Below are 23,241 nucleotides of genomic sequence, written 5' to 3'. Positions count from 1 at the left end.
CACTCTTACTCCCTCTTTTTCTCACTCACTCCCTCCCTCCTCTCTCTCTCTCACTCGCCCCCACCTTCTGTCAATTACCCCACTCTCACTCAATCCCCTCCCACAAAATACATACCAAAAAAACATCCCACTAAATATATATAACCCCACCCCCAATACATAATAAAAATACACCCACCCCCAATACATAATAGAAATACGCCCCCAACCCCAATACATATTTAAAAATACACCCACCCCCCAATACATATTAAAAAGAACCCCACCCCCAATACATATTAAAAAGACCCCAATCCACCCAATACATATTAAAAAGACCCCCTATATAAGCATATACTGGTAATTATAAGCATTCTCCCGCATACAGATGTTCATATGTTTAAAAAAATTGGGTGATAAATGTAGTTTTACTAAACAGCTACACTATGAGGAGCTTGTAATACATCAGAACTACTGAATAATTGGCTTGTTTAAAAATAAAATCAGATTGTTTAGCATTTTTATTTAATGATGTATTTTGTTGGCTACTGTTTTTAATTGATGTGTTGCCTAGTGGTTGTATTAATTAATTGTTGTGTTGGTTACTGCTTTTATCTATTAAATGTATTGTTTGGCTAGTGGTGTGATTTATTTAATTGAATGCCCAGTGGTTTTATTTCTTTAATTGAATGCCTAGTGGTTTTATTTCTTTAACTGATTGGCTAGTGTTTTTATTGAGGTAATTCATTGGTTGGCTAGTGCTTTTAATTTTCGATTTTGGGGGTTTAGGTTCTTGTTGTATATGTTTGATTATTGTGTATGTCATGCTTTTTTATTAGGGTGACCATTGACTACTATAGTAGCTTATCATGCCCATACTATACGGTATGATGTACTACTATGCCAATGGGTACATGGTGGATATAGTGGATCTGGGGTGGGTGGTTAGGCCTCCTTGTTGGGTAGCGGGGGAGGGTGGCTTAACCCCTTAATTACTATAGCAGTTATTAATCACTAAGGTGATTAAGGGGTTAGGGACCATTAGATTGTATTTTTTATGTATTCTTTCTGGCAACGGAGGACATGGCAGTGCAGTATGCTGATGAGGATGCCCTTCATAATGGCAAGGGTAAGTAGAACAGTTTTATTTACTTTATTTATGCTGGTAGGCTAATGTTTTGTTTAATAATGGCCAACTGATCTATTATCCATATCTGGATAATAGTTATTTTGCACATTACTGTACTTTATGTGTTTGGGGGGGTGTATTTATTGAAATTTAGGCCATCTTTATTTCATTTTTCCAACACAAATGGTACCACAGGCCAGCGGGGACCCACAGGGACCACCTGGGGACCCCTGTGGGACACCCGTGGGGACCACCCTGGGATCCCTGCTGGCCTATGTTATCAATCATGTATTAAAATAAATAAATTATGGTTTATGTATGGGCACAGGGGGGTGGGTTGTGTATTGGTGCTTACTACATATTTTAATATGGATACAAAAGGGAAAAAAGCACAAAACCCTCATAGTGTAGTAATAAAAAAGAAATGTGTATATATGAATGGTAATATATGCACGTACAGAAAGAATAATTAAAATTAACATGTAGGTATTAAAACCAGTAATTATCTGTCAACTATAATTTTTTTCACTGTGTGGTTTATTCACTTTTTATAGTTATATACAATTATCTATTTACACATATTTATGCACTTGGACACTTTTTTTGTTTTTATGTATTTTCTGTTCAATATACACCCTTATTGATTTGTCAACTATATATTTTTTCACTGTGTGGTTTTTCACTGAGTGTGGTCACTCTCCATTTTTGCAAATGTTGATATCACTGGTATTCGGGGCTTTCTGCATAGCAGACAGCAACGCTGTCAAAATGGCGATTTAAAAACCCTGGCAATATTTTCTATCAGACTTTACTGCATGAGGCCCACTGACTTTTAGGAGAATCTAAAAGAAAGAATGTGCCATTTGTCATTTGAACACTTTGCTAGTCATTAACGGGGTTATTCATTCATCTGCAATAGTGCCGGTTGGGGCACTATTTCATGGAAACTCCCTCTGAAGTCATCTAAAAGCATTAGCATCATACATTCAAATGCAAATATTGAATTCCTGCAGGACTTAATGGGTTAACTAGATGAATGGCACTCAAGGGAATTCCTGTTCGCTATAAGTTACCTATTTGTCAGTGAAATAGGTTACTATATTAAAACATGGAAGACAGTCGGGTGATTTATTTTAATGTCACAAAAGAATGAAATGATGAAATATTACTTGAACTTTAAAACCACAATCCTTCTGCTTATTTGTGTGTGTGTGTGTGTGTGTGTGTGTGTGTGTGTGTGTGTGTGTGTGTGTGTGTGTGTGTGTGTGTGTGTGTGTGTGTGTGTGTGTGTGTGTGTGTGTGTGTGTGTGTGTGTGTGTATATCTCTGTGTGTAGATATGTATACACACACACACACACACATCTTGGCACTGACATCACTTGAGAAAGCGTAGTTCCTATCGCAAGGCATTTAAGTTTAAAATTATACCATTCCAAGTTTTCCCAGGCCGGTGGAAAAATGGCGACAAGCCAGTGAGACAATTTCTTTTGAATGTGTCCCAAGTACCATAGTGATTTAATTACATAGTGATTTGTTCATATTAGCAGCAATAACTATAACTAAAAGTAGTCTTTTTGGGCATTTAATTTTTTACTTATTTTAAGAGATCTCTTATTGCCTTTTCCAACACTGTCTTTATGTAAACAAATCTGATGCTCAGTTAAGGAGATTTAGGGGCCTATTCTATAAGCCTTCATAACCCAATTATCGAGGCCTTTTCACCCAAAATGCCTATTGCTATTCTGTAAGCCTCGATAAGTGGGCAATAAAGACATAAATCGCCCATTTTTTCAGCTGTCCAAAACAGATCGCCGGGTGACCGCGATAAGCAGGCAGGTTCTGAAACTCGTGCAATTTTAGTAGCCTCGATTAGCTTATCGAAGATAATCGAGGCTCTAGAATGGCGAGTTTTTCCCAAAATCATCACGCCAGGAAAAGTTAGAGTGAGGCTGGGGAGAAGCTGCTGAGAGGCGGCGAGACAGGACTTAGAAAAAAATTAATTTTTCCTTCATCGAATTGATGCCGGGAGTCTCCGAAGCTGATACCCATTAATATCAGCACTAGAGACCCCCGGCATGAATCCCATGCAATAAAAATGCATTTATAGGCAACTTCATTACCTAAGCGGCTAACCGCTAAGGCGATGAAGGGGTTAACTACCAGTGCCATGTTTATTGTGGATAGCGGGGGTGGGTGCAGGTATTTGGCCCTTGGTGGATGTTTAGCATTTGCGGGGAGGTTGCGGTTGGAGTTAACCCCTTCATTACCTTTGCGGTTAATACCGCTAATGTAATGAAGGGGTTAACCCCTTCCGCTACCACTCGGTAGGCGTAAACATCCATCCTTGGGGCTACTACACCTTTCACCCAATCCCTCTACCTACAATAAAAATAAATAAACCCAACAACCCTACTACCCACCTCCTCTACCCCCAACAACCCCAGACAACATATACAGTACATTAATGGGCAAAATAACTATTATCCAGATATGGATAATAGCTCATTTGCCCATTATAAAATCAAACATTAGCCAGCCAGCATAAATAAAGTAAATAAAACTTTCTACTTATCCCTGCCATCATGAAGGGCATCCGTGTCAGCATACTGCATACTCCATGTCCTCCGTTGCCAGCAAGAGTACATGAAAAAATACAATACAATGGCCCCTAACCCCTTAATCACCATAGCGATTAATAACCACTATAGTAAGTAAGGGGTTAACCCCATCCACTGCTACCCACAAGGGAGGCCTAACCACCCACCCCGGCCCCACTATACCCACCCTCTACCCATTGATTGGCACAGTGGTATATCATACCCATTTAATATGGGCATAAGCCACTATAGCACTCAATGGTCAACCTAATAAAAATCATTAAGTCCAAAAATACACAACAATTAAATAAATACACAAGCACCTAAACACCCCAACAATAAAAGAACTATATAGCCTAATAGTAAACATCACTAAAATGCATCACCAAAATAGCTAAATAATTAAAATTATGTTATTCCAAAACATAACAATACAATAAAATAAACACCTATCAAAGCAAACTATTCAATAAATAAAACCACTAGCCAACCAATCAAATAAATAAAAGCACTAGCTAATAAAATAATTCATTCATGTAAACCACTGGCCAACAAAACAATTAATTAATTTAAAACGCTAACCAATCCTAAAATGTACTAAAAACACGCCATCCAAATTCAGAACAATTTTATCAAAACAGTAAACAGAAATAGAAAAAATTCCAATCAATACAAAACAAACATTTGCCAAAACAAAGCATTGCCTGTCACTGTATTTATCTGTAGGGCACAAATGAATACATTGGCAGTCAAGGGGCAATCATAAACATAAAAATAAATAAATACAATAAAAAACATGATAAAAGACAATTACATACATTCAATATTTTACTTACCTTTAGAAGTCCACCCTCCGGAACCCAGCGTTTCAGGAAACTCTCGACTTGGGACATCATCCACTGCAACCCGACTCCATCCTCCTCGAAGATCAGCATCAGGTACAAAAATTTTCTTTCTTTCATCTTCTTTCTCCTTCTTCTATTTTTTCTGTCATTCTTTTCTTCTATGTTCTTTTCCTTTAATCCAAACCCCATGTTAAATCCAAAATGGATGTTGACTCATCCACATCTTCAGCTAAAATGAGACGGAACAGACCTCATATAGGGCCTGTGACGTCACATTTTAGGGTGAGATGGTACAGCTCCAATCCGATTGGATGCTGTATCATGTGCCCACCTCTTTTTTTTTCTAAAGATGTGACGTCATCTCCAAGGGAGGTACATCACATTCTTAAAACCACATGTCTCATATCACATGGTATTACAGCCATTGGGATTGAAGACAATCCCATTGTTTTCTATACCATGTGATATGTTAAATTAGTTTAAAGGATGTGACGTCATCCCTTAAAATGATGTCATATCCTTTTTAACTAATTTAACATGTCACATGGTATAGGAGCTGTAATACCATGTAATATGAGAAATGTGGTTTTAAGGATGTGACGTACCTTCCTTTGTAGATTATGTAAAGTCTTTAAAAAAAAAAAAAAGAAGAGGCGGGCACATGATACCGCGTAAAATCGGATTGGAGCTGTACCATCTTACCCTAAAATGTGACATCACAGGCCCTATATAAGGCCTGTTCTGTCTCATTTCAGCTCCAGAAGACGTAGAGACAACATCCGTTGCTGGATTTACAATGGGGCTCTATTGGATTACAAAAAAAAGAAGAATGAAGTTTAAAGAAAAGAATGAAGATAAAGATGAAGATAAAGAAAGAATATTTTTTTTACCTGATGCTGTTCTTCAAGGAAGATGGTGTTGGATTGCGGGTGATGATGTCGCGGGTCGAGAGCTTGCAGATACGCCGGGATTCGGAGGTGGAAGACTTCTAAAGGTAAGTAAAATATTGAATGTATGTAAATGTCTTTTTTCAGGTTTTTTGATTGTATTTATTTATTTTTATGTTTGTGATTGCCCATTGACTGCCAATGTATTAATCTGTGCCCCAGGCTACAGATAAATACAGTGATAGGCAATGCATTTTTTGGCAATTGATTTGTTATTTTTTATATTTCTGTTTATTGTTAGGATTAAATTGTTTGGAATTTGGATGGCTTGTTTTTAGTACATTTTAGGATTGGTTAACGTTTTAAATTAATTAATTGTTTTGTTGGCTGGCGGTTTTATTTATTCAATTGATTTGCTGGCTAGTGGTTTTATTTATTTAATTGATTGGTTGGCTAGTGATTTTATTTCTTGAATAGTTTGCTTGGATAGTGTGTATTTAATTGTATTGTTATGTTTTGGAATAGCATAATTTTAATTATTCATCTGTTTTGGTGATGCATTTTAGGGATGTGTACTATTTTTTTACATTTAACATGTAAAGAAGAGAACATTTCATCACAGTAGACTCTATTAGAGCGTGTAGCTTTTTCTTATATTACTTGGATTAAGGGCTGTTTAAAATAAGAATATGACATTTGACAGTCAATCAGTATGACGTACAATAAAAGGAAAACAAGAAAGCAATCCAACTAAATGAGCTTATTTGTGTTCAAAGTTGGGCCATTTACATTGTTTACCCCTCAACCAGCAAAAGGGTTAGAGCCGGGGTGAACAACTCCAGTCCTCAATAGAGATGGGGCAAATTTGGATCCGCAGCGGATCGTCCGGTTCCTTCGGTTCGCGGATTTCTGCAGATCATTGTCTAAAAGGGCAATTCGTGTTTTGCGGATTTTTTTATTATTATTACCAATACACTCCGCGGATTCCGCAACCTATTGGCAGGTTCTTAAGAATCCGCGGATTGGATTCTACAAATCTGTCCACGGATTGTATCCAATGGGGGATTATGATGAATCCACGTGGATTGAAACGTCCCTATTCTGCATTTTACACGGCAAAACGGATTTTGGGGGTAACCTCAGCGAAAATCTGTGAAATGGATTTGGGCGGATTCACCCATCTCTACTCCTCAAGGGCCACCGATAGGTCAGTTTTTCGGGATATCCCTGCTTCAGCACAGGTGACTCAGTTGAAGACTGAGCAACTGATTGAGCCCCCTATGCTGAAGCAGGGATAACCTGAAAACCTGACCTGTTGGTGGCCCTTGGGGACTGGAGTTGCCCACCTCTGGGTTACTGTGACCTTCTTGGTATGTAAATTAATTTGATATATTTCACTCCCTGCCTTAACAAGCTACATCTCTGCACCACCAGTTGCATTCATTAGCTGCTCCGAATGATAACATCGCTAGCAAATTTTTAACCAATGTATTGTCACAAGATACCACAGTGATGATCTTCCACGGAACTCTTCCCCCACAAACACTGATCTGAAGGAATGTCCCAGTGTGCTTTGTCTCATGCCCTTTTAACCCATGTGTTGACTGGTCACTCATCACGAATTGGACTCTTTGGTTTCAAAATGCTTGTGTACAGCAACATCTGCATATATTTTCTATGTAGGGCAGTAAAAGGTATTAGAATATGCAATGGACCTGACTGTAAAGATAACCCTCTTACAGTACTAAGTGCATGTGGCAGCAGGGGTGGAACAAGTGATTTGTGGGTCCCGATGCATTTTATGCACCACCGCCCCCCAAGTACAGTATAGGCATCACCGCCCCCCAAGAATATGCAACACCGCCCCCCAAGTACGTGCACCACCACCCCCCAAGTTTGTGCACCGCCGGAACCAGCAGTAGTTCAGCCACTGTGTGACAGCACAATAGGGCAATAGATATGGTACTTGTGTGTTTTATGTTATCGTTTTGCTATATCTTTAATGCTGACAGAAAACAGGTGAATTTATTTATTTATACCCCCAACAACCACCAACCCCCACCAGCCCCCCCACACCCCTCACAACACATACAGTACAGTAATGGGCAAAATTACTATTATCCAGATATGGGTAATAGTGCATTTGCCCATTGTAAAACAAGAATTAGTCAGCCAGCATAAATAAATTAAATAAATCTTTCTACTTACCCCTGTCATCATGAAGGGTGTCCTCGTCATCATACTGCAGGTCCATGTCCTCCGATGCCAGCAAGAGTACATGACAAAATACAATCTAATGGCCCCTAACCCCTTAATCACCTTAGCGGTTAATAACGCTATAGTAAATAGATGTTTATTTGTATTCTTATGTTTTGGAATAACATAATTGGAATTTTTTAGCTGTTTTAATGATAGATTAATGTAATTGATGTGTAGTTGAGGCTCTTTAGTTATTTTATTGTTGGGGTGTTTAGGTGCTTGTGCTTTGATTATTGTGTATTTTTGGCCTTAATTATTGTTATTGGGTTGACCATTGTGTGATGTAGTGGCTTATCATGCCCATATAATATGGGTATGATATACCACTGTGCCAATCAATGGGTACAGGGTGGGTATAGTGGGGCCGGGTGGGTGGTTAGGCCACCCAGGTGGATAGCGGGGATGGGAGTTAACTCCTTAATTACTATAGCGGTTATTAACCGCTAAGGTGATCAAGGGGTTAGGGGCCATTAGATTTTATTTTTTCTTGTATTCTTTCTAGCATTGGAGGACATGGACCTTGTGTATGCTGACGAGGATGCCCTTCAGGATGGCAGGGGTAAATTGAAAGTTTTATTTACTTTATTTATGCTGGCTGGCTAATCTTTGATTTTATAATGGGCAAATGCACGATTATCCATATCTGGATAATAGTAATTTTGCCCATTACTGTACTGTATGTGTGTGGATGGGGAACGGTTGTTGGGGGTAGACGAGGTGGGTAGAAGGGTTGTTGTGTTTTAAAATATTTTTTGTGGGTAGCGAGGATGGGTGAAGGTGGCCTTGGTGGGTGTTTTTACCTACTGGGTGGGTAGTGGGAGGTTTTAATCTTTTCATTACTTTAGCGCTATCAACGGGATTAGCGCTTAATGGGATCAGCTTCGGAGACTCCCGCCATGAATCTGATGAGGGAAAAATGCTTTTTTCCCCCTAAGTCCTCTCTTGCCGCCTCTCAGCAGCTTCTCCCCAGCCTCACGCCAACTTTTCCTGGCGTGAGGATTTTGGGAAAAACTCGCCATTCTAGAGCCGGGATTTGCCTCGATAAGCTAATCGACGCTACTAGAATTGCACGAGTTTCAGAACCTGCCGATAAGTAGCTTTTCGCTGCTCACCCGGCGATCTTTTTTTGACGGCTGAAAATCGCCCATTTATCGAGGCTTACTGAAAATAGCAGTAGGCATTTTGGCCGATAAGTGCTCGATAAGTGGCTTATCAAGACTTATAGCATAGGCCCCAAAGTATTTTACACATAATGGTAAAAATGCTTTTGGGTGACAAGTCTTTTAGAAATGCCAGTTATTCTAAATACTGTATATTGAAGAAACACTGCTGTGAACATTGTATTTTCTGGTGTGTGCTTTCAGCAGCTGTCTGTTTGTGTAACCTTTCGTGACCAATGTCACCAACTCTAATGATTCTGCTCCAGACTGTTTCATTCACATGAGCAGTTTCTGTGAGTGCCAGTCAGGCTGCTAGAATGTCTCTCTTTTTTTGAAGACAGATTTGACAGTGAAAGAGAGAACGCATGCAGGGCCCTGTATGTAACGGGATAGGCCTTTTCTTCAGTACGGTGTATTTGAGTTTTATTAAGCACTGGAAACTCCTCCGCATAATTCCTCTGATAACATTTATCACGTTCCAGGCCCATTCTGGCAGCGAAAGGGTTCAGTTATTTCTTTGTCTAAAGAAAAGAAGCTTTGAGAAGCTGGTAGTGTTTCAGGATACACAATATCTTTGTAAAGTACACTTGCAGTAACAGCTGTTTTGATCATAAAGGTACTGTATCTGGAAAAAAAAACCTCTCAATGCAGATAAGATCCTCTATCCCGTTCTCTTCATAGTTACTTTTACAGAAAGAAAAAACAATCAGGCCTGACTTCCTCCTGGGTTTTTTCCTCTATAAACCATGGTAGTAATAATTCTCTTCTTAGAATAGTAAACCAATATTCCACAAAAGGCAGATAAAGAAAAAGCAGGCGTTTATAGCAAGAGGCGCTGCCATTGTTGCAGCTGACACAGGTAGCATATTGTATTGCATACTGGTTTATCCAGTCTGCGGTTTTGTGCTTTTCAGCACCTACAGTAAGGCCAGTTTTCCATTGCAGTTTGCCGAGGCTGTTAGGGCCTCATGCAGTAAGCGACGATTATGTGAAATCGGCAAGCTTATCGATTAGTCATGTTATTGGCGTTTTTCCCTCTCCGTATGCAGTAAGTGCCGAATACATTCAAAATCAACCCGAAAACAAATCCGCCCACTCTCACGATGATGAGCCGATCACACACAGGTGTATCGGCGTGCGTGGCGGGGTGCTGTTAGGTTGCACAATCACAAATCTTGCTGAATCAGGCGAAACAAGCATGTTTTTGATTGCGCGCCATATTTAAAGGCAACGTGTACTGCTAATCATTCTCTGTGTTGTTGGGAGTGAGAGAGAGAGAGAGACGCACAGAGCTGGACGATTGAACATTTGCATATTGACTGAGAGACTTGTTGTGTATTGGGTGAGCTTTGTCCTTTGTTGTTTTGTTTACATCTTTGTCTTGTTTTATATGTGGAAGTGGGTCGTGTGATTGCCTGTACATTTCTTGTCTGTTTTTTGTGAGTGCTGGAAGTATGCCCGCAAAGCGTGGGAAGAGTGATGCTGGTGGGAGTGGGAGTGCTACTCGTGGGAGTACGCGTCGGAGTGAACAGACTGTTCAGGGGAGTGATGTTGCTGGTGCACCGAGTGGTGTTGCTGGGAGTGGGAGTGCTGTTGCTGGGAGTGGGAGTGCTGTTGCTGGGAGTGGGAGTGCTGTTGCTGGGAGTGGGAGTGCTGTTGCTGGGAATGGGAGTGCTGTTGCTGGGAGTGGGAGTGCTGTTGCTGGGAGTGGGAGTGCTGTTGCTGGGAGTGGGAGTGCTGTTGCTGGGAGTGGGAGTGCTGTTGCTGGGAGTGGGAGTGCTGTTGCTGGGAGTGGGAGTGCTGGTGCTAGGAGTGTGAGTGCTGGTGCTAGGAGTGTGAGTGCTGGTGCTAGGAGTGTGAGTGCTGGTGCTAGGAGTGGGAGTGCTGGTGCTAGGAGTGGGAGTGCTGGTGCTGGGAGTGCTGCTGGTGGCGCAGTTGCTGATGGGGTGGATGGTGGTGGCGTGCTTGCTGGTGGCCAGCTTTTGGAGGCTCTTCCATTGGAAGAAGGAGAGTCCAGTCAGCACCAGCCAAGCTCTGACCCTAAACCTGCTCGGAAAAAACGTGTGGAGAAGCCACGTAATCCTCGCTTCAATGACCAGGAAAATAGGGCTCTTGTCACTGGCATTCTGGAGCACTATGACAGTATATATGGACATTTAGTAGGTAAGTGTAACTTTACATTTATTATTCAAATACATGTGATCCTAGGTCATCTGAGTTTTGTTCATATGCAAATATGGGTACACAATATCTTTCTATGTTCATTAGTGTGGAAACACAGCTTTTTATCATGCCTTACAAGGACAAATAAACACAGGCGGTCAATTTGCCAGAACTGCATACAATATGAATGCAACCTTGCTTACATGTATAGGTTTAGTAGTGAATGCTCATGTGCTGCACATATTACACATAAAACAGCATGTTTGCTATCACTTGGAACAGCTAGCAGTGTAGGAAACTGGTGCTTATATTATTATTCATTTACCTCATATCTTTTATATGTTTTTCAAGGGCGGACAAGTGCAGCAAGCAAAAAAGAAATGTGGGACACAATAGTCATTGGTGTCAATGCCTGTGGGAATAGTGTCAGGGACAAGTATCATTGTCGGAAAAGATTTGATGATATTAGGTCCAAATTGAAAAAGAAAATACAAGACCAACGCGTGCATGCTACTGGCACTGGAGGTGGGCCCACACCACAACGTCTCATATTGACTCCATTGGAGGAGCTGCTTCGGCCAAAATTACTTACCGTCGTCGTGGAAGGCTTGGCTGGTGACCGTGACATTGGAATTTATCCGTCACAATTTCCAGCAGGTGATAAATATTACTGTACTAGGCGTGTCGTTGCTTACAGTTATTTTGCATAGTTACACTGCTTTTTATACTGTCTTCACAATATAAGCATACCTGCATCTATATATGTATATGTCTGATTCTGTATATATATATCTCAAAATAGACATATATGTAGTAGTCCTACTAAAAGCAGTAACTAATATAGCACGTGCCATTGCGTGCTCATTTACATGTGAATTCCCAAAATGCATAGCTGCAGTGGAAGCAATTGATGGTGGGCGAAGATGGGGAACAACAGGGTAGTACACGTGTAACACATGTTCATGAGAAATTATTAGTAGCTACAGGTACAGAACAGAAATATGTATCATATTATTGTGTATTTTATTGATTTTACTCCGACAAACATGACATTACTGCCTATTTTAAGCATGCATCAAAGAAATTGCATGTAACGGCCTACAAACATCACTGGCACTAACACATCTATAGTTGCTTATGAAAAGGTCCATTTTTGCTTTATGTCATATACAGACAGCATAATGAGGCACACGTAGCATATGTTATGTCATTGTTTTCATAACTTAAACACTGCAGATGACTACTTAGCTCATCTACCATTGTGTTAAAGCAGCTGCAATTAATATCTCATCACAGCATACACTTCAACAGAGGGGGTGGGGTTCAGCACACACACTAATTACAGCCTCATTTCACGGTCAACTTAGTTCACACCATTTGCACCTGTTTCAAGTCATTGAAAGGTGTGGCTGATTAGGCTTTTTGGGGAAGGGAATACCTTTCTTACAACCTGAATAGCACAACTGAAGTTAATCACACTCATTTGAAAGCTTAACTCTAGCTACTAAATGCCCCAACAACTCATTACTTATCAAAGCGTACGTCACACATTAGTTCACTCATATCTATAGTTGAACTACTATGAAAGACACATTATCACACACTGCATGTGTTGTCTTGTTGAGTCACAGCCACATTCAGGTGTGCCACATCTTCGATTAATGTACCACACATATCCTCTACCAAAAACAACACTTTTTGCAATATGACCACCTTCATGATAACCATTGTGAATGGTCATCTCATGATAGTTATGTACATTATGATACTGATATCACTACACAACATATGATTTTTATGTACTCATTTAATCTATTTATCCTCACGCATTACTGCAGAAACATAGTATGTTGTATGTTAGGGAACTCAAAAATTCTAAGTACACAGGCATGTACAGTGTTATTACAACTATTTATGTTCACTTTCACACACATTTTCGGTTAAGGAACTGATGTTGTTAGTTAATCATAAATACAGAACATACAATAAGTGTTTGTTCAATATTTACACATGTAAATGTAAAACTTATGTTATTGTTATATATAGTTGCCCCTGGAGGACATGTGTCACCTGAGATGGAACAAGTGTCTTCACCTGGGTCAGCCAGCTCAACACTACTAGAAGGTGAGTGTATCATTTGCTGGCCATATAATATGTGCTCTTCTATATGTTATGTTGTCATGTGCATTATTTGTTTTGCACATCTTCTTTAAATAGGATTACTTAGTGTCAGTGAAAATTAAGTGTAAGGCAACATGTATTGTGTTAGTGATGTTAATTATCATGTAGGACTTCTGAGTTTAGAGCAACTTTTCATTCATTCATATTTCATACTGAGTCCAAACATTATTCGTAAGTCAAGGTAGTTTTTAATGAGGTTATAAAACGTATGCTAACATGTTAGGTGTTACTTAGGACATAGTACAATTACATAGTAACACAGCATACATTAACATGCCATTTAATAATGTGTACATTTCTTTTTAGAACATCATGGTGATGAGGATGATGAGTATGATGAGGATGACGCCACAGAAGAGACTGAAATACAATCATGTGACCATGAAGAGGTGCCAATAGAAACTGTTGTACCGCCAAATCGTCCATCAACTTCCACATACGATGCAATTGTAGCTTCAGAGGGAAAAATAGTGGACGCAGAAAATCGTCGCCATTCAGACATGATGACAGTGCTGGAAAGGATGATTGGACTGCAGGAAGAAACAGTATCACAATTGGCACATCTCCACAGAGTCTTCATTGAAGTGCCTAAACAGTTGCAAAAAATCAACACCTCATTCGAAGCATTAGTTGTTCAGCAAACACAAGCTAATTACTGGAGAATGACTAATGTACCACAATTCAACACCTCCCAGCCAGGATCTGTTCATGCAGGTCAGTTTTCACCACATTCATCTGATATTCATTCACCAGGCCCAAATGTTACCGGTCAAGTAGCAGAGATTGCTGTGCAGGTTCCTGACGACATACTACCACTGCCATCTGTACAAAATCAGCAGCTGACACCTACAAAGGAGCCCACAAAAACAAAATACAAGCAGTTACTACTGACCAGTTTTTGGTCAAAAACAACAAAAGACACACATGAAACAGACCAACCATCACTTGTGCAGTGTCTACCAACTTGCTCACATGTGTCACTGGGCACAAGCCCTGTCCGTGAACAGTCACTACCCAAAAGCCCTGTAGGTGAATCGCTGCCCAAAAGCCCTGTAGGTGAGTCGCTGCCCAAAAGCCCTGTAGGTGAGTCGCTGCCCAAAAGCCCTGTAGGTGAATCGCTGCCCAAAAGCCCTGTAGGTGAATCACTGCCCAAAAGCCCTGTAGGTGAATCACTGCCCAAAAGCCCTGTAGGTGAGTCACTGGCCACAAGCCCTGTAGGTGAGTCACTGGCCACAAGCCCCGTAGGTGAACAGTCACTGGCCACAAGCCCTGCCCGTGAAGTGCCAGAGGCCACTCAAAGTGGCTCTGTTGTGCCTAAAGTTGGTGGCAAAAGAAAAAGGAAAATTCAAGAGACAACAAGCAGGCCTGTTACTCGCTCGCAAAAGGAACAAAAAAAATAAATGTTATAATTCAGAAAATATGTCTTTGGCCTTGTTTTGTTGACTTCACATTATCTAATTACTATTGTATGTATGCTGAAGACTGTGTTGTTTCCAAACTTTCAACTATGTTCTTGTACACGTGAAGTTTTGGAAATGTTAACACTCATAATTAATTGTGTTATAAATATTTATGTTGTAATCGTCTGTTCAGTAATGGTCCACCAGGAGCCAGTTGCTAAGTTTAGAGAAGCTGCCATTGACTTTGCAGCAAAACATTGCATTTGGGTGTGTTAATTGATGTAAGAATTGCATATGCATATTAGTCACATGCAATTATTAAAACACCTAAGTAAGTGCAAACATCTTTCTTGTACGTGTACAGCAGGATTATGTGTAAATTATTACTTACCTTTGCCTTGCTTGGCCATTGTAATTTTGTCCTTTAATCAGTTGTGTGTTCGTTTCTATAACATCTCAGAATGTATAATAATATATATACACACACACACACACACACACTGAGTGAGTGTGAGTGTGAGTGTGTGTATATATATATATATATGTATATATGTGTATATATATATGTATATATGTGTATATATATATGTATATATGTGTATATATATATGTATATATGTGTATATATATATGTATATATGTGTATATATATATGTATATATGTGTATATATATATGTATATATGTGTATATATATATATATATATATGTATATATATATATATATATATATATATATATATATATATGTATATATGTGTGTGTATATATATATATATATATATATATGTATATATGTGTGTGTATATATATATATATATATATATATATATATATATATATATATATATATATATATATATATATATATATATATAGTACTATATAAACTGGTATACACAAACTAATACACTTCATGCTTCCTTGTGAAAGCACACTATTTTAATAATACAGGCCTAATGTTTGAGAAATATCCTAAGTATGAGACTCTAACAGTATTGTGCTTAAACAAATGTTTATTACTTAATTCAATCATGTTTCTCACCATTTAAATAGGTTTCATACAAGGTATACTTAATGCCATCAATGTTGTGTGTACTCCTGCAATATAAAAAAAAAAAAAATATTATATATAAATATATATATATTTTTATAAGAGATATATTTATATATATATATATATATATATATATATATATATATATATATATACACACGTATTTAAACTCATGCAGACAGGGAGTTAACCAGACTTTCACATACACACAGAAATGTAAGCGGGGAAAAAACATTTCTTTTTGCAGGTGTGTTTTTACTGATATGCCTGGCTAAGAAATATTTTCACACACTGTTCTTTGTTAGTTTTCAAAAAAACACTATGTGAACGCATTCACAGTCTAGGGATGTTTTTCACAAACGAGATAAAAGAAGGAGAAATGTTTCTCCCACAGTCCCATATCACGAACCACAACTGTTAACCCAATTAGACAAACAAATCCAATTGGCGTTTGAAATAAGGAGTCAAAGTAGTTACTTTTGTTGACCTTGACAAGGAAAAACAGGAGTTTGTTAGCCATTCAGCACATTCATTTTGATGAGCAAATAACACAGACCTGCACACAGCTTTTGTGCTACTCAGACATGGCTGATGAATTCGTTAACAATATTAATCCCCTTTTAGGGTATAAGTACATGATCTGTGAAGCCATCTTGAACAGTCGCGGACAGAAAGCAAGCACACGCCAAATCGATGATTTCATTCGAGCAAAATATCCTTATTACCAAGACCGTAAGCATGCACGGAATTTTAATTCCTCAATAAGATTCACTTTATCAAGTAATGACTTTTTTGAACGTGACCAGGATAAGCTACAACACACCTATGGTTTCTGGAAGATTGCCCCGGAAAAACAATTTATCCTGAAAGACGGCACTTATATTGTCGTGAAAGGCATATTTATTCCTAATGGCAATAGCAATGTATCCGCTACTACTGATCCGTTTGAATCGATACGTGCTGCAATATCTGCAGCCTCCATTCCTGAAACCCACATTGTACAAGAACAAAAGTACTATGATTATGTACCAAGCCTTTCAGCTGAAATTGCATTGGAATGGGAACCGGAAGAAATGAACCTACCTCCCGACCAATTATTTGAAGAAAGCAGTGGCGATTCCTATGAGCGCATCCTGGAGGAGATATGTGCCATACTGGATTCAGCGGTTGGGTTAAGCGTGGATGAAAATGGCTTGCATTTCTGGAGCGACCAGTTGCAGCCAGGCGAAGAGTTAATTCTAGAAGAATGGTAAATATAACAATCGTTATGCGTTGACTCTGCGTTTAAATTTTTTTTTTTTTTGTAACCACCATTTTCACTTTCAATGCGTGGATACAGCGTAACATTGCAGACTGCATAACATGTAGCGATCACAAACAAATTGTTTCCTAATACAATATAGTAGGACCTGAAAGAGTAGTACACATTGCTGACGGAATAAATATACGTACTTTCCTATCCCTTTAAACATATTAGCAACATTTTACCATTACTCTAACACATACCTGTTTTGTTATCATGCAACATCTACAACATTGAAAACCGGGTCCACCACGTATGACGTGGGACCCTTGTCATGGGCCAAGGCGTCCTTAAAAAGGATTAGTGATGTAAGTCCCGCCCCCAAGCGACGTGCGCGCCTCAAAGCCTATTGGCTGTCATGTTTTGTTATAGTAACGGTAACTGCAGTGTGTGATGCGTGCGGCTCAGTGTTTGTAGGCGTACCCTGGGCGTTAGCCGAATGTTAATTGAGTGGGAGGAGTGTTAGCGTGCGTTTCACGCTGGCTTAACATGACGTCACACGTATTGCATTTGCGCATTGTGTTATCGGCCGTGCTTTCTGTTCAAACACGTCTGTTTAAAAAGAATACAGATGTACTCGTTTAGAACGAATGTAGTTTCGTCTTCATTGTATTTGAAATAAAGATGTTATGTTTACTGGTATTTTCAACATGTATTGAACGCACAACGTACGCTTTGTTTTGCGCATGCGCTAACAGTTAGTGGAGCCAAGCGTGAAGTGCGTGCGCACACAAAGATGTGCGCGCACATCTTTCAGTATACAGGCAACGTTCACTTCTTATACATAGTTATGCCTGCTACAAATTTAAAGAAACATTACATACTGATGAACAGTTTTACTTCTAACATATAAGTGAGTGACGTGTGTATCTACACAATCATATAGAGCTGCGTAACGCGTTGTCACGGATGCATATCTAGTAAGGTGCCATCTTTGACCATCATGTGTTTGCTGTATTTCAGAGATGTCGGGGAAGATACAATCGGATCAATGTATGATTTCAGAAGAGTCTACCTTTATATGAGATGATTGTGAGGAGGAGCCACCGACTACTATACTACATATGGAACTAATTTTATATTGCTTGCAGCGCTTATTAACAAACAATTAAAAATGTGATACCCTTATGCCTATATTGCATAAGCACTTAATTAACATAATGATGTTGCAAAAGAGTGCCTCATGAATTTTTATTGAGTGTTCTTTAATGACTACTAACATTTTATGACATGGTGTGTTTTATATATAACAACCATTCCCACTCTGCTAACACATTTGTGTATTCTAATATGTAATGGAACGTATGACTGTCGAAACTATGTAACAATAATAATAATAATATGAGCATGTTCATGTATAGGGCTGCTAGTTGTACGCAGCGATTTACAGACACATGTTTCAGCCTGAGGTCCCTGGCCCGTGGAACGTACAAATGTTTTTTTGCCGCATGAGGCACAGGGAGATAAAGTGACTTGGCCAAGGTCACAAGGAGCCCACACCGGGAATTGAACCAGACTCCCCTGCTTCAAACTATCAGTGCCAGTGTGTGTCTTTACTCAGTGAGCCACTCCTTCTCCCAATGTAAAGGACACTTACAACCAAGTAGCCATTTATTTTTAAAATCTCTTGTTACATGGGTATGTAGATAAAATGGTTTGGGACTGTAGCAAATAATGTTAGTGGCCAGATGTTATGGTCCCCTCCAATGCATGATGTTCTGAATATGACATCACCATCATGTTATGAAGTACGTTTCTGTGTATATTTCATTAACCTAACTAACTATAGTTTACTGTGTTTATTAATCGTTTAGAAATACATAGTATAGTCAATATGATGATATAAGCTACCATAATAAAGCTGGTGTTATCATTTGTCGGTGTTATACATGGATCCTACACCAATTGATAGAGACACAAACAGTTGTCTTAAAAAGTGTGTCTATGCTAGTGATGAATGTGCTCCCGTAAGTAAACAAATAAGTACAGTTATCCCCTTTTCTCCAACCACCTCTATATTACATTAATGGAAATTATAAGGAAACATACATAAAATGTGATGAAATGTGAGTAATCATTTTGTAATACAATGCACATGAAAGCTCAAGAGTAGCTAAATGCATATACATGATACAGAAAGTACATATATGTAACATTTGTGTTTAAACCAATATGTTGGGTTTTTAGTTCCAATAATTATAGGAAGATTGAGGTAGCCACATCTTATGAGAGATGTCAGCAAATATACATACCATGATCAGTCATACTGGAGATATACCTATAATGCAAAGGAACAATATATAAATTGCAAACATTGACATGCCATCTTCAGTACCGTAAACAACACAGCAAAGTGTGTATTTGGTGTTAAATGTACAACACCATGTATATTTCATGACATTCAAAATGTAAATCAGCCTGGTGTACACATCATATGGATGTACATGTTACACTGCACCAATAACATTGTATGTAAGCATACTAGAAGCATGAATGATTATGGGCATAATATGTGTTTTGTCTTAGCATAAGGAATAACACAATGCTAAAATATTATTGCTTTGTTACCCAAGTTGTATTCACATACACACAACTAAAGTACAATTGAAGAGGGATTATATAACCTGTGCAACAATAACATACCGGTGCCACATCCCTTTGTGCACACAGCAGAGAAAAGAAAGGTGTGCAACCCATATTCATCTGTGTCCTAACAGAAGGTTATATAAAGAAACATTATTGTTAATATAACATAATTAAACTATAAAAGTAGTACTAGGAACATATGAGTTTGTACTTACAAGAAAAAAATGAATTGATGAGATTCTGTCGTGTCTGGCCACCACTGGCTGTTTGTTCATTTTCAGCAGCTACATGGGTGGGATGCTCGTCTACCAAAGCCTCAGCTAGGTCTGACTGTACATTGTGCCTGAGTGCAACATTGTGCAAAATGCAACAGGCAAGGATAATATCAGACACTTTTTGAGGCTTGTATAGAAGAGCCCCACCAGTTCTGTCCAGACACCTAAACCTGGTCTTGAGTAGGCCAAATGTCCTCTCTATAACAGATCTTGTAGATATATGGGCTGCATTGTACCTGTCCTCTGCTTCAGTTTGAGGGTTTAGCACCGGAGTCAAGAGCCACGGCCTAATTCCGTATCCTGAGTCACCTATAATGAATGGAGCACACATAAGCTGACATTAGTGATCAAATTGTACAATGCCAACATTCCTAAATCAACATGTGTTTTGTGTTAGAACATGTAAATATGTACTCACCCAGCAGCCAACCAGGTTCAAAATGTCCCTCTTCGAACGCATGGAAGACTGAAGAGTTCCTCAGGATAGAGGAATCGTGACTGGAACCAGGGAACTTGGGTACCACATGCATTATCCTCATCGTGGCATCACATACCACCTGTACATTGAGTGAATGGTAGTGCTTCCGATTGCGGTACACATGCTCACTCTGACTAGGTGCAATCAAAGCAACATGTGTGCAATCGATTGCACCCAGCACACATGGTATCCCTGCTATATTATAAAAGCCAGTCCTGACTTCCAGCCACTCTGTCGCCTCTGTAGGAAAATGAATATAATTCCTAGCGCGTCTATTGAGTGCATAGAGAAACTGGGTCAAGGCCCGCGAGAATGTAGATTGCGAGACCCCGCCCACTATGCCCACAGTTGTCTGGTATGACGCGGAAGCAAGATAATGTAATGAGCACAGCATTTTAACAAGCCCAGGGACTGCACGACCTCTGGCTGTGAAAAAATCTAAATCCCCCCTTATCTCCTCATAAAGAGCTAAGATTGCTGCTGAACTCAAACGATAGCGACTTACAATCTCCTCCTCACTCATCCCATCTAACAGGGTTCTCTCCCTGTACAGACGCGGACGAGGCACAAGTTGTCTCCTCTGTCTTCTCCTCTGATCTCCTGTCCCTCTACCTGTCCCTCGGCCTGTCCCTCTCCCTGTCCCTGTCGTATCCGCGTCACTGTCACTGTCCCTCGGTGTGTCCCTCCCTTGCCCTATATGATTGTCTTCATCATCAAGCATGTCATAGAAAAGAATGTTCCTCCGTCTCCTAAACATTCGCAACATTTTGAAATGAGTAGCTGTGAATGAGCAGGTAATGTGCGTCCTTTAAATAGGTATGTGATGATGTCAGGTGACATAGTAAAATGCAAGGTGTTACATTAACATAATAAAGTACTTCTGTGGCAAGCTGTGTGCACTTGTTGTTCTAAGTATTTGTTGTGTGTATTCTGCAGGGAATGATGATATTTGGCAATGATGTGACGTGAAGCTTTGTACAAAGATTGCTTGCAAATAAATAGTTGCATGTGCAATGCATGTAACACTTGTGAACGCAAGAGTCAGTCATGTAATGAGACAAAAAGGCTGAGATTGACGTGGGAAAAGTTTTGTGTAACATGTGTAATTATCCATGTTATTGTGACATGTTGGCAACAATGAATAGTCGTGTGCATATGCATGCATTTGTGTAAGGAGGATAGTTGGTATAGAATGAGTTTACAAGGTGTCCCAATGCTGAATTACTGTACATGTGTGTATAAGTTAGGTTGAAGTGCTTGTAATGCAACGGTTACAATGTAAACATGCAATGTGATTGAGCGTCCAATAAGTGACGTCATGAAAATAGGGAGGACCCAAAAGTATATGTAAACATGAGAAGACAGATGTACATGAACGTTTAAAGATGCGTGTCACATTACAAGCATTGTGTAATGTAAAGGAAGATGAATATACTGTGTATGAGTGACATGTGTGACATGTGTGACATCATGTAAATAATTGTCGCTGAGTTGAGTAAAATGTGTGATATGATGTGAGGTTCTCCTTTAAGAGTGTAGTATAGTATTTTCCCTTGCCACATCATCACATGATGAGTAATGTGACCCGCAAATGCTGAAAACATGTAAAAGTCGAATGTTATGCAAATAAGACACATCAGCTGTGACACAATGCAGGGAATGCCCCCACACTGTAATGCAAATCCCCCTTGTATTGTGAGCAATGAAACGTAAACAGTACTATACTGTTATACGTCCCCGCTCCATTGACTCCATTGATGTACAGAAGATTTTTTTTTCTAAGTGCCGTTCCGGCAGCCTTAGCGATCGTTCTCCCGTCCAAAATGCCAACTTTAGTTGGCGGGAGAAATCGGCCATAACATCTCAATTTCGTAGTGCCGATCAGCCCCGATAAGCTGTTTTTTTTTGTTGAATCCAGCCGATTTAAAAAAGTGGCGATCAGTGTCGAAAACAGGCTTATCGGCAGGCGACTGGCCATAACCAAATAATCGGCTCCGAAACCTGGCGATATGAAGCACTTATCGGCGCTTACTGAATCTCAAACCCAATTTTGGCTATAACATGGCCATATTTCCCTTATCAACGCTTACTGCATGAGGCCCTTAGTGCTGTATGGCCAAATGGTACAAGTGAGTATAGGACGTGATGAACATGCGTTCTGAAGAGAAAACAGCTGGTGCAGGAATGGAGACTCTAAGCCTAAAACTTTTATAGAAAAAAACGCTATCTTTGTCTGTATTTATATATAATGATGGCATCATTCTTGGTCTTGCCACTCCTTACTATGCTGCTTTCTATCGGTTTTAAAAATGATACCTAAGTGTGTGTGTGTGTGACAGTGTGTGTGTGTGTGTGTGTGTGTGTGTGTGTGTGTGTGTGTGTGTGTGTGTGTGTGTGTGTGTGTGTGTGTGTGTGTGTGTGTGTGTGTGTGTGTGTGTGTGTGTGTCAGTGCAAAACAAAATCGAATGCTCTAGAAAGGGATTTATTGTACAAAGTCCAGAGAGCAGAAAAATTCTCCTGGCCAGTGGTTTGACAAACCAGGAGCAAAGTCATTAAAGATTTTGCCACGCTAATGGTGGAGGCTTACACCACTGACTGAATCAGCGCAGTTAATTCCTATCAAGGCCAGGCAGAGGCCTATCTTCCACAGGTCCCCTCTACTCACGATTCACAATGGATCCAATCCTACCAGTGGATGGAGCCTGATGACCTGACTGTCTGTCAGGGGCAGTGACCACTTGCCACTCCTGCTCCTTGTTCACCCTTAGATCCTAACCACACTAGGGGATCCTCCTTCTTATACACTCAGCCTAGGACACTCCCCCTTTGCTAGAACCCTACAGCAGGGGTGCGCAAACTGGGGGGTGGGGGGGATTTTGGGGGGGGACCTCGCAAGGCTTCTGTAACTTGCTTACCTTGATTCAGCCGACTTCGGTCGACGT

The 23,241-nt window shown here is 39.7% G+C and overlaps 2 protein-coding genes across 6 annotated transcripts in view; both read left to right on the top strand.

The window, feature by feature from the left end:
• The window catches only part of DLGAP1 (DLG associated protein 1), a 781,984-nt gene that overhangs the window by 699,931 nt on the left and 58,812 nt on the right, over nucleotides 1–23,241 (top strand). The window lies entirely within an intron of this gene.
• LOC142488834 (uncharacterized) overlaps nucleotides 13,071–23,241 on the top strand; it is a 28,331-nt gene continuing 18,160 nt past the window's right edge. The window contains exons 1-2 of the mRNA XM_075589173.1: nucleotides 13,071–13,144; nucleotides 13,508–14,361. Coding sequence (XP_075445288.1) covers nucleotides 13,096–13,144; nucleotides 13,508–14,361 — 903 coding nt within the window. The 5' untranslated portion in view covers nucleotides 13,071–13,095. The remainder of the gene's footprint in view (nucleotides 13,145–13,507; nucleotides 14,362–23,241) is intronic.

Source organism: Ascaphus truei, chromosome 2 (assembly GCF_040206685.1).
Source record: "Ascaphus truei isolate aAscTru1 chromosome 2, aAscTru1.hap1, whole genome shotgun sequence".
Classification (NCBI taxonomy): Eukaryota; Metazoa; Chordata; class Amphibia; order Anura; family Ascaphidae; genus Ascaphus; species Ascaphus truei.
This window is presented reverse-complemented; position numbering and strand designations above follow the sequence as displayed.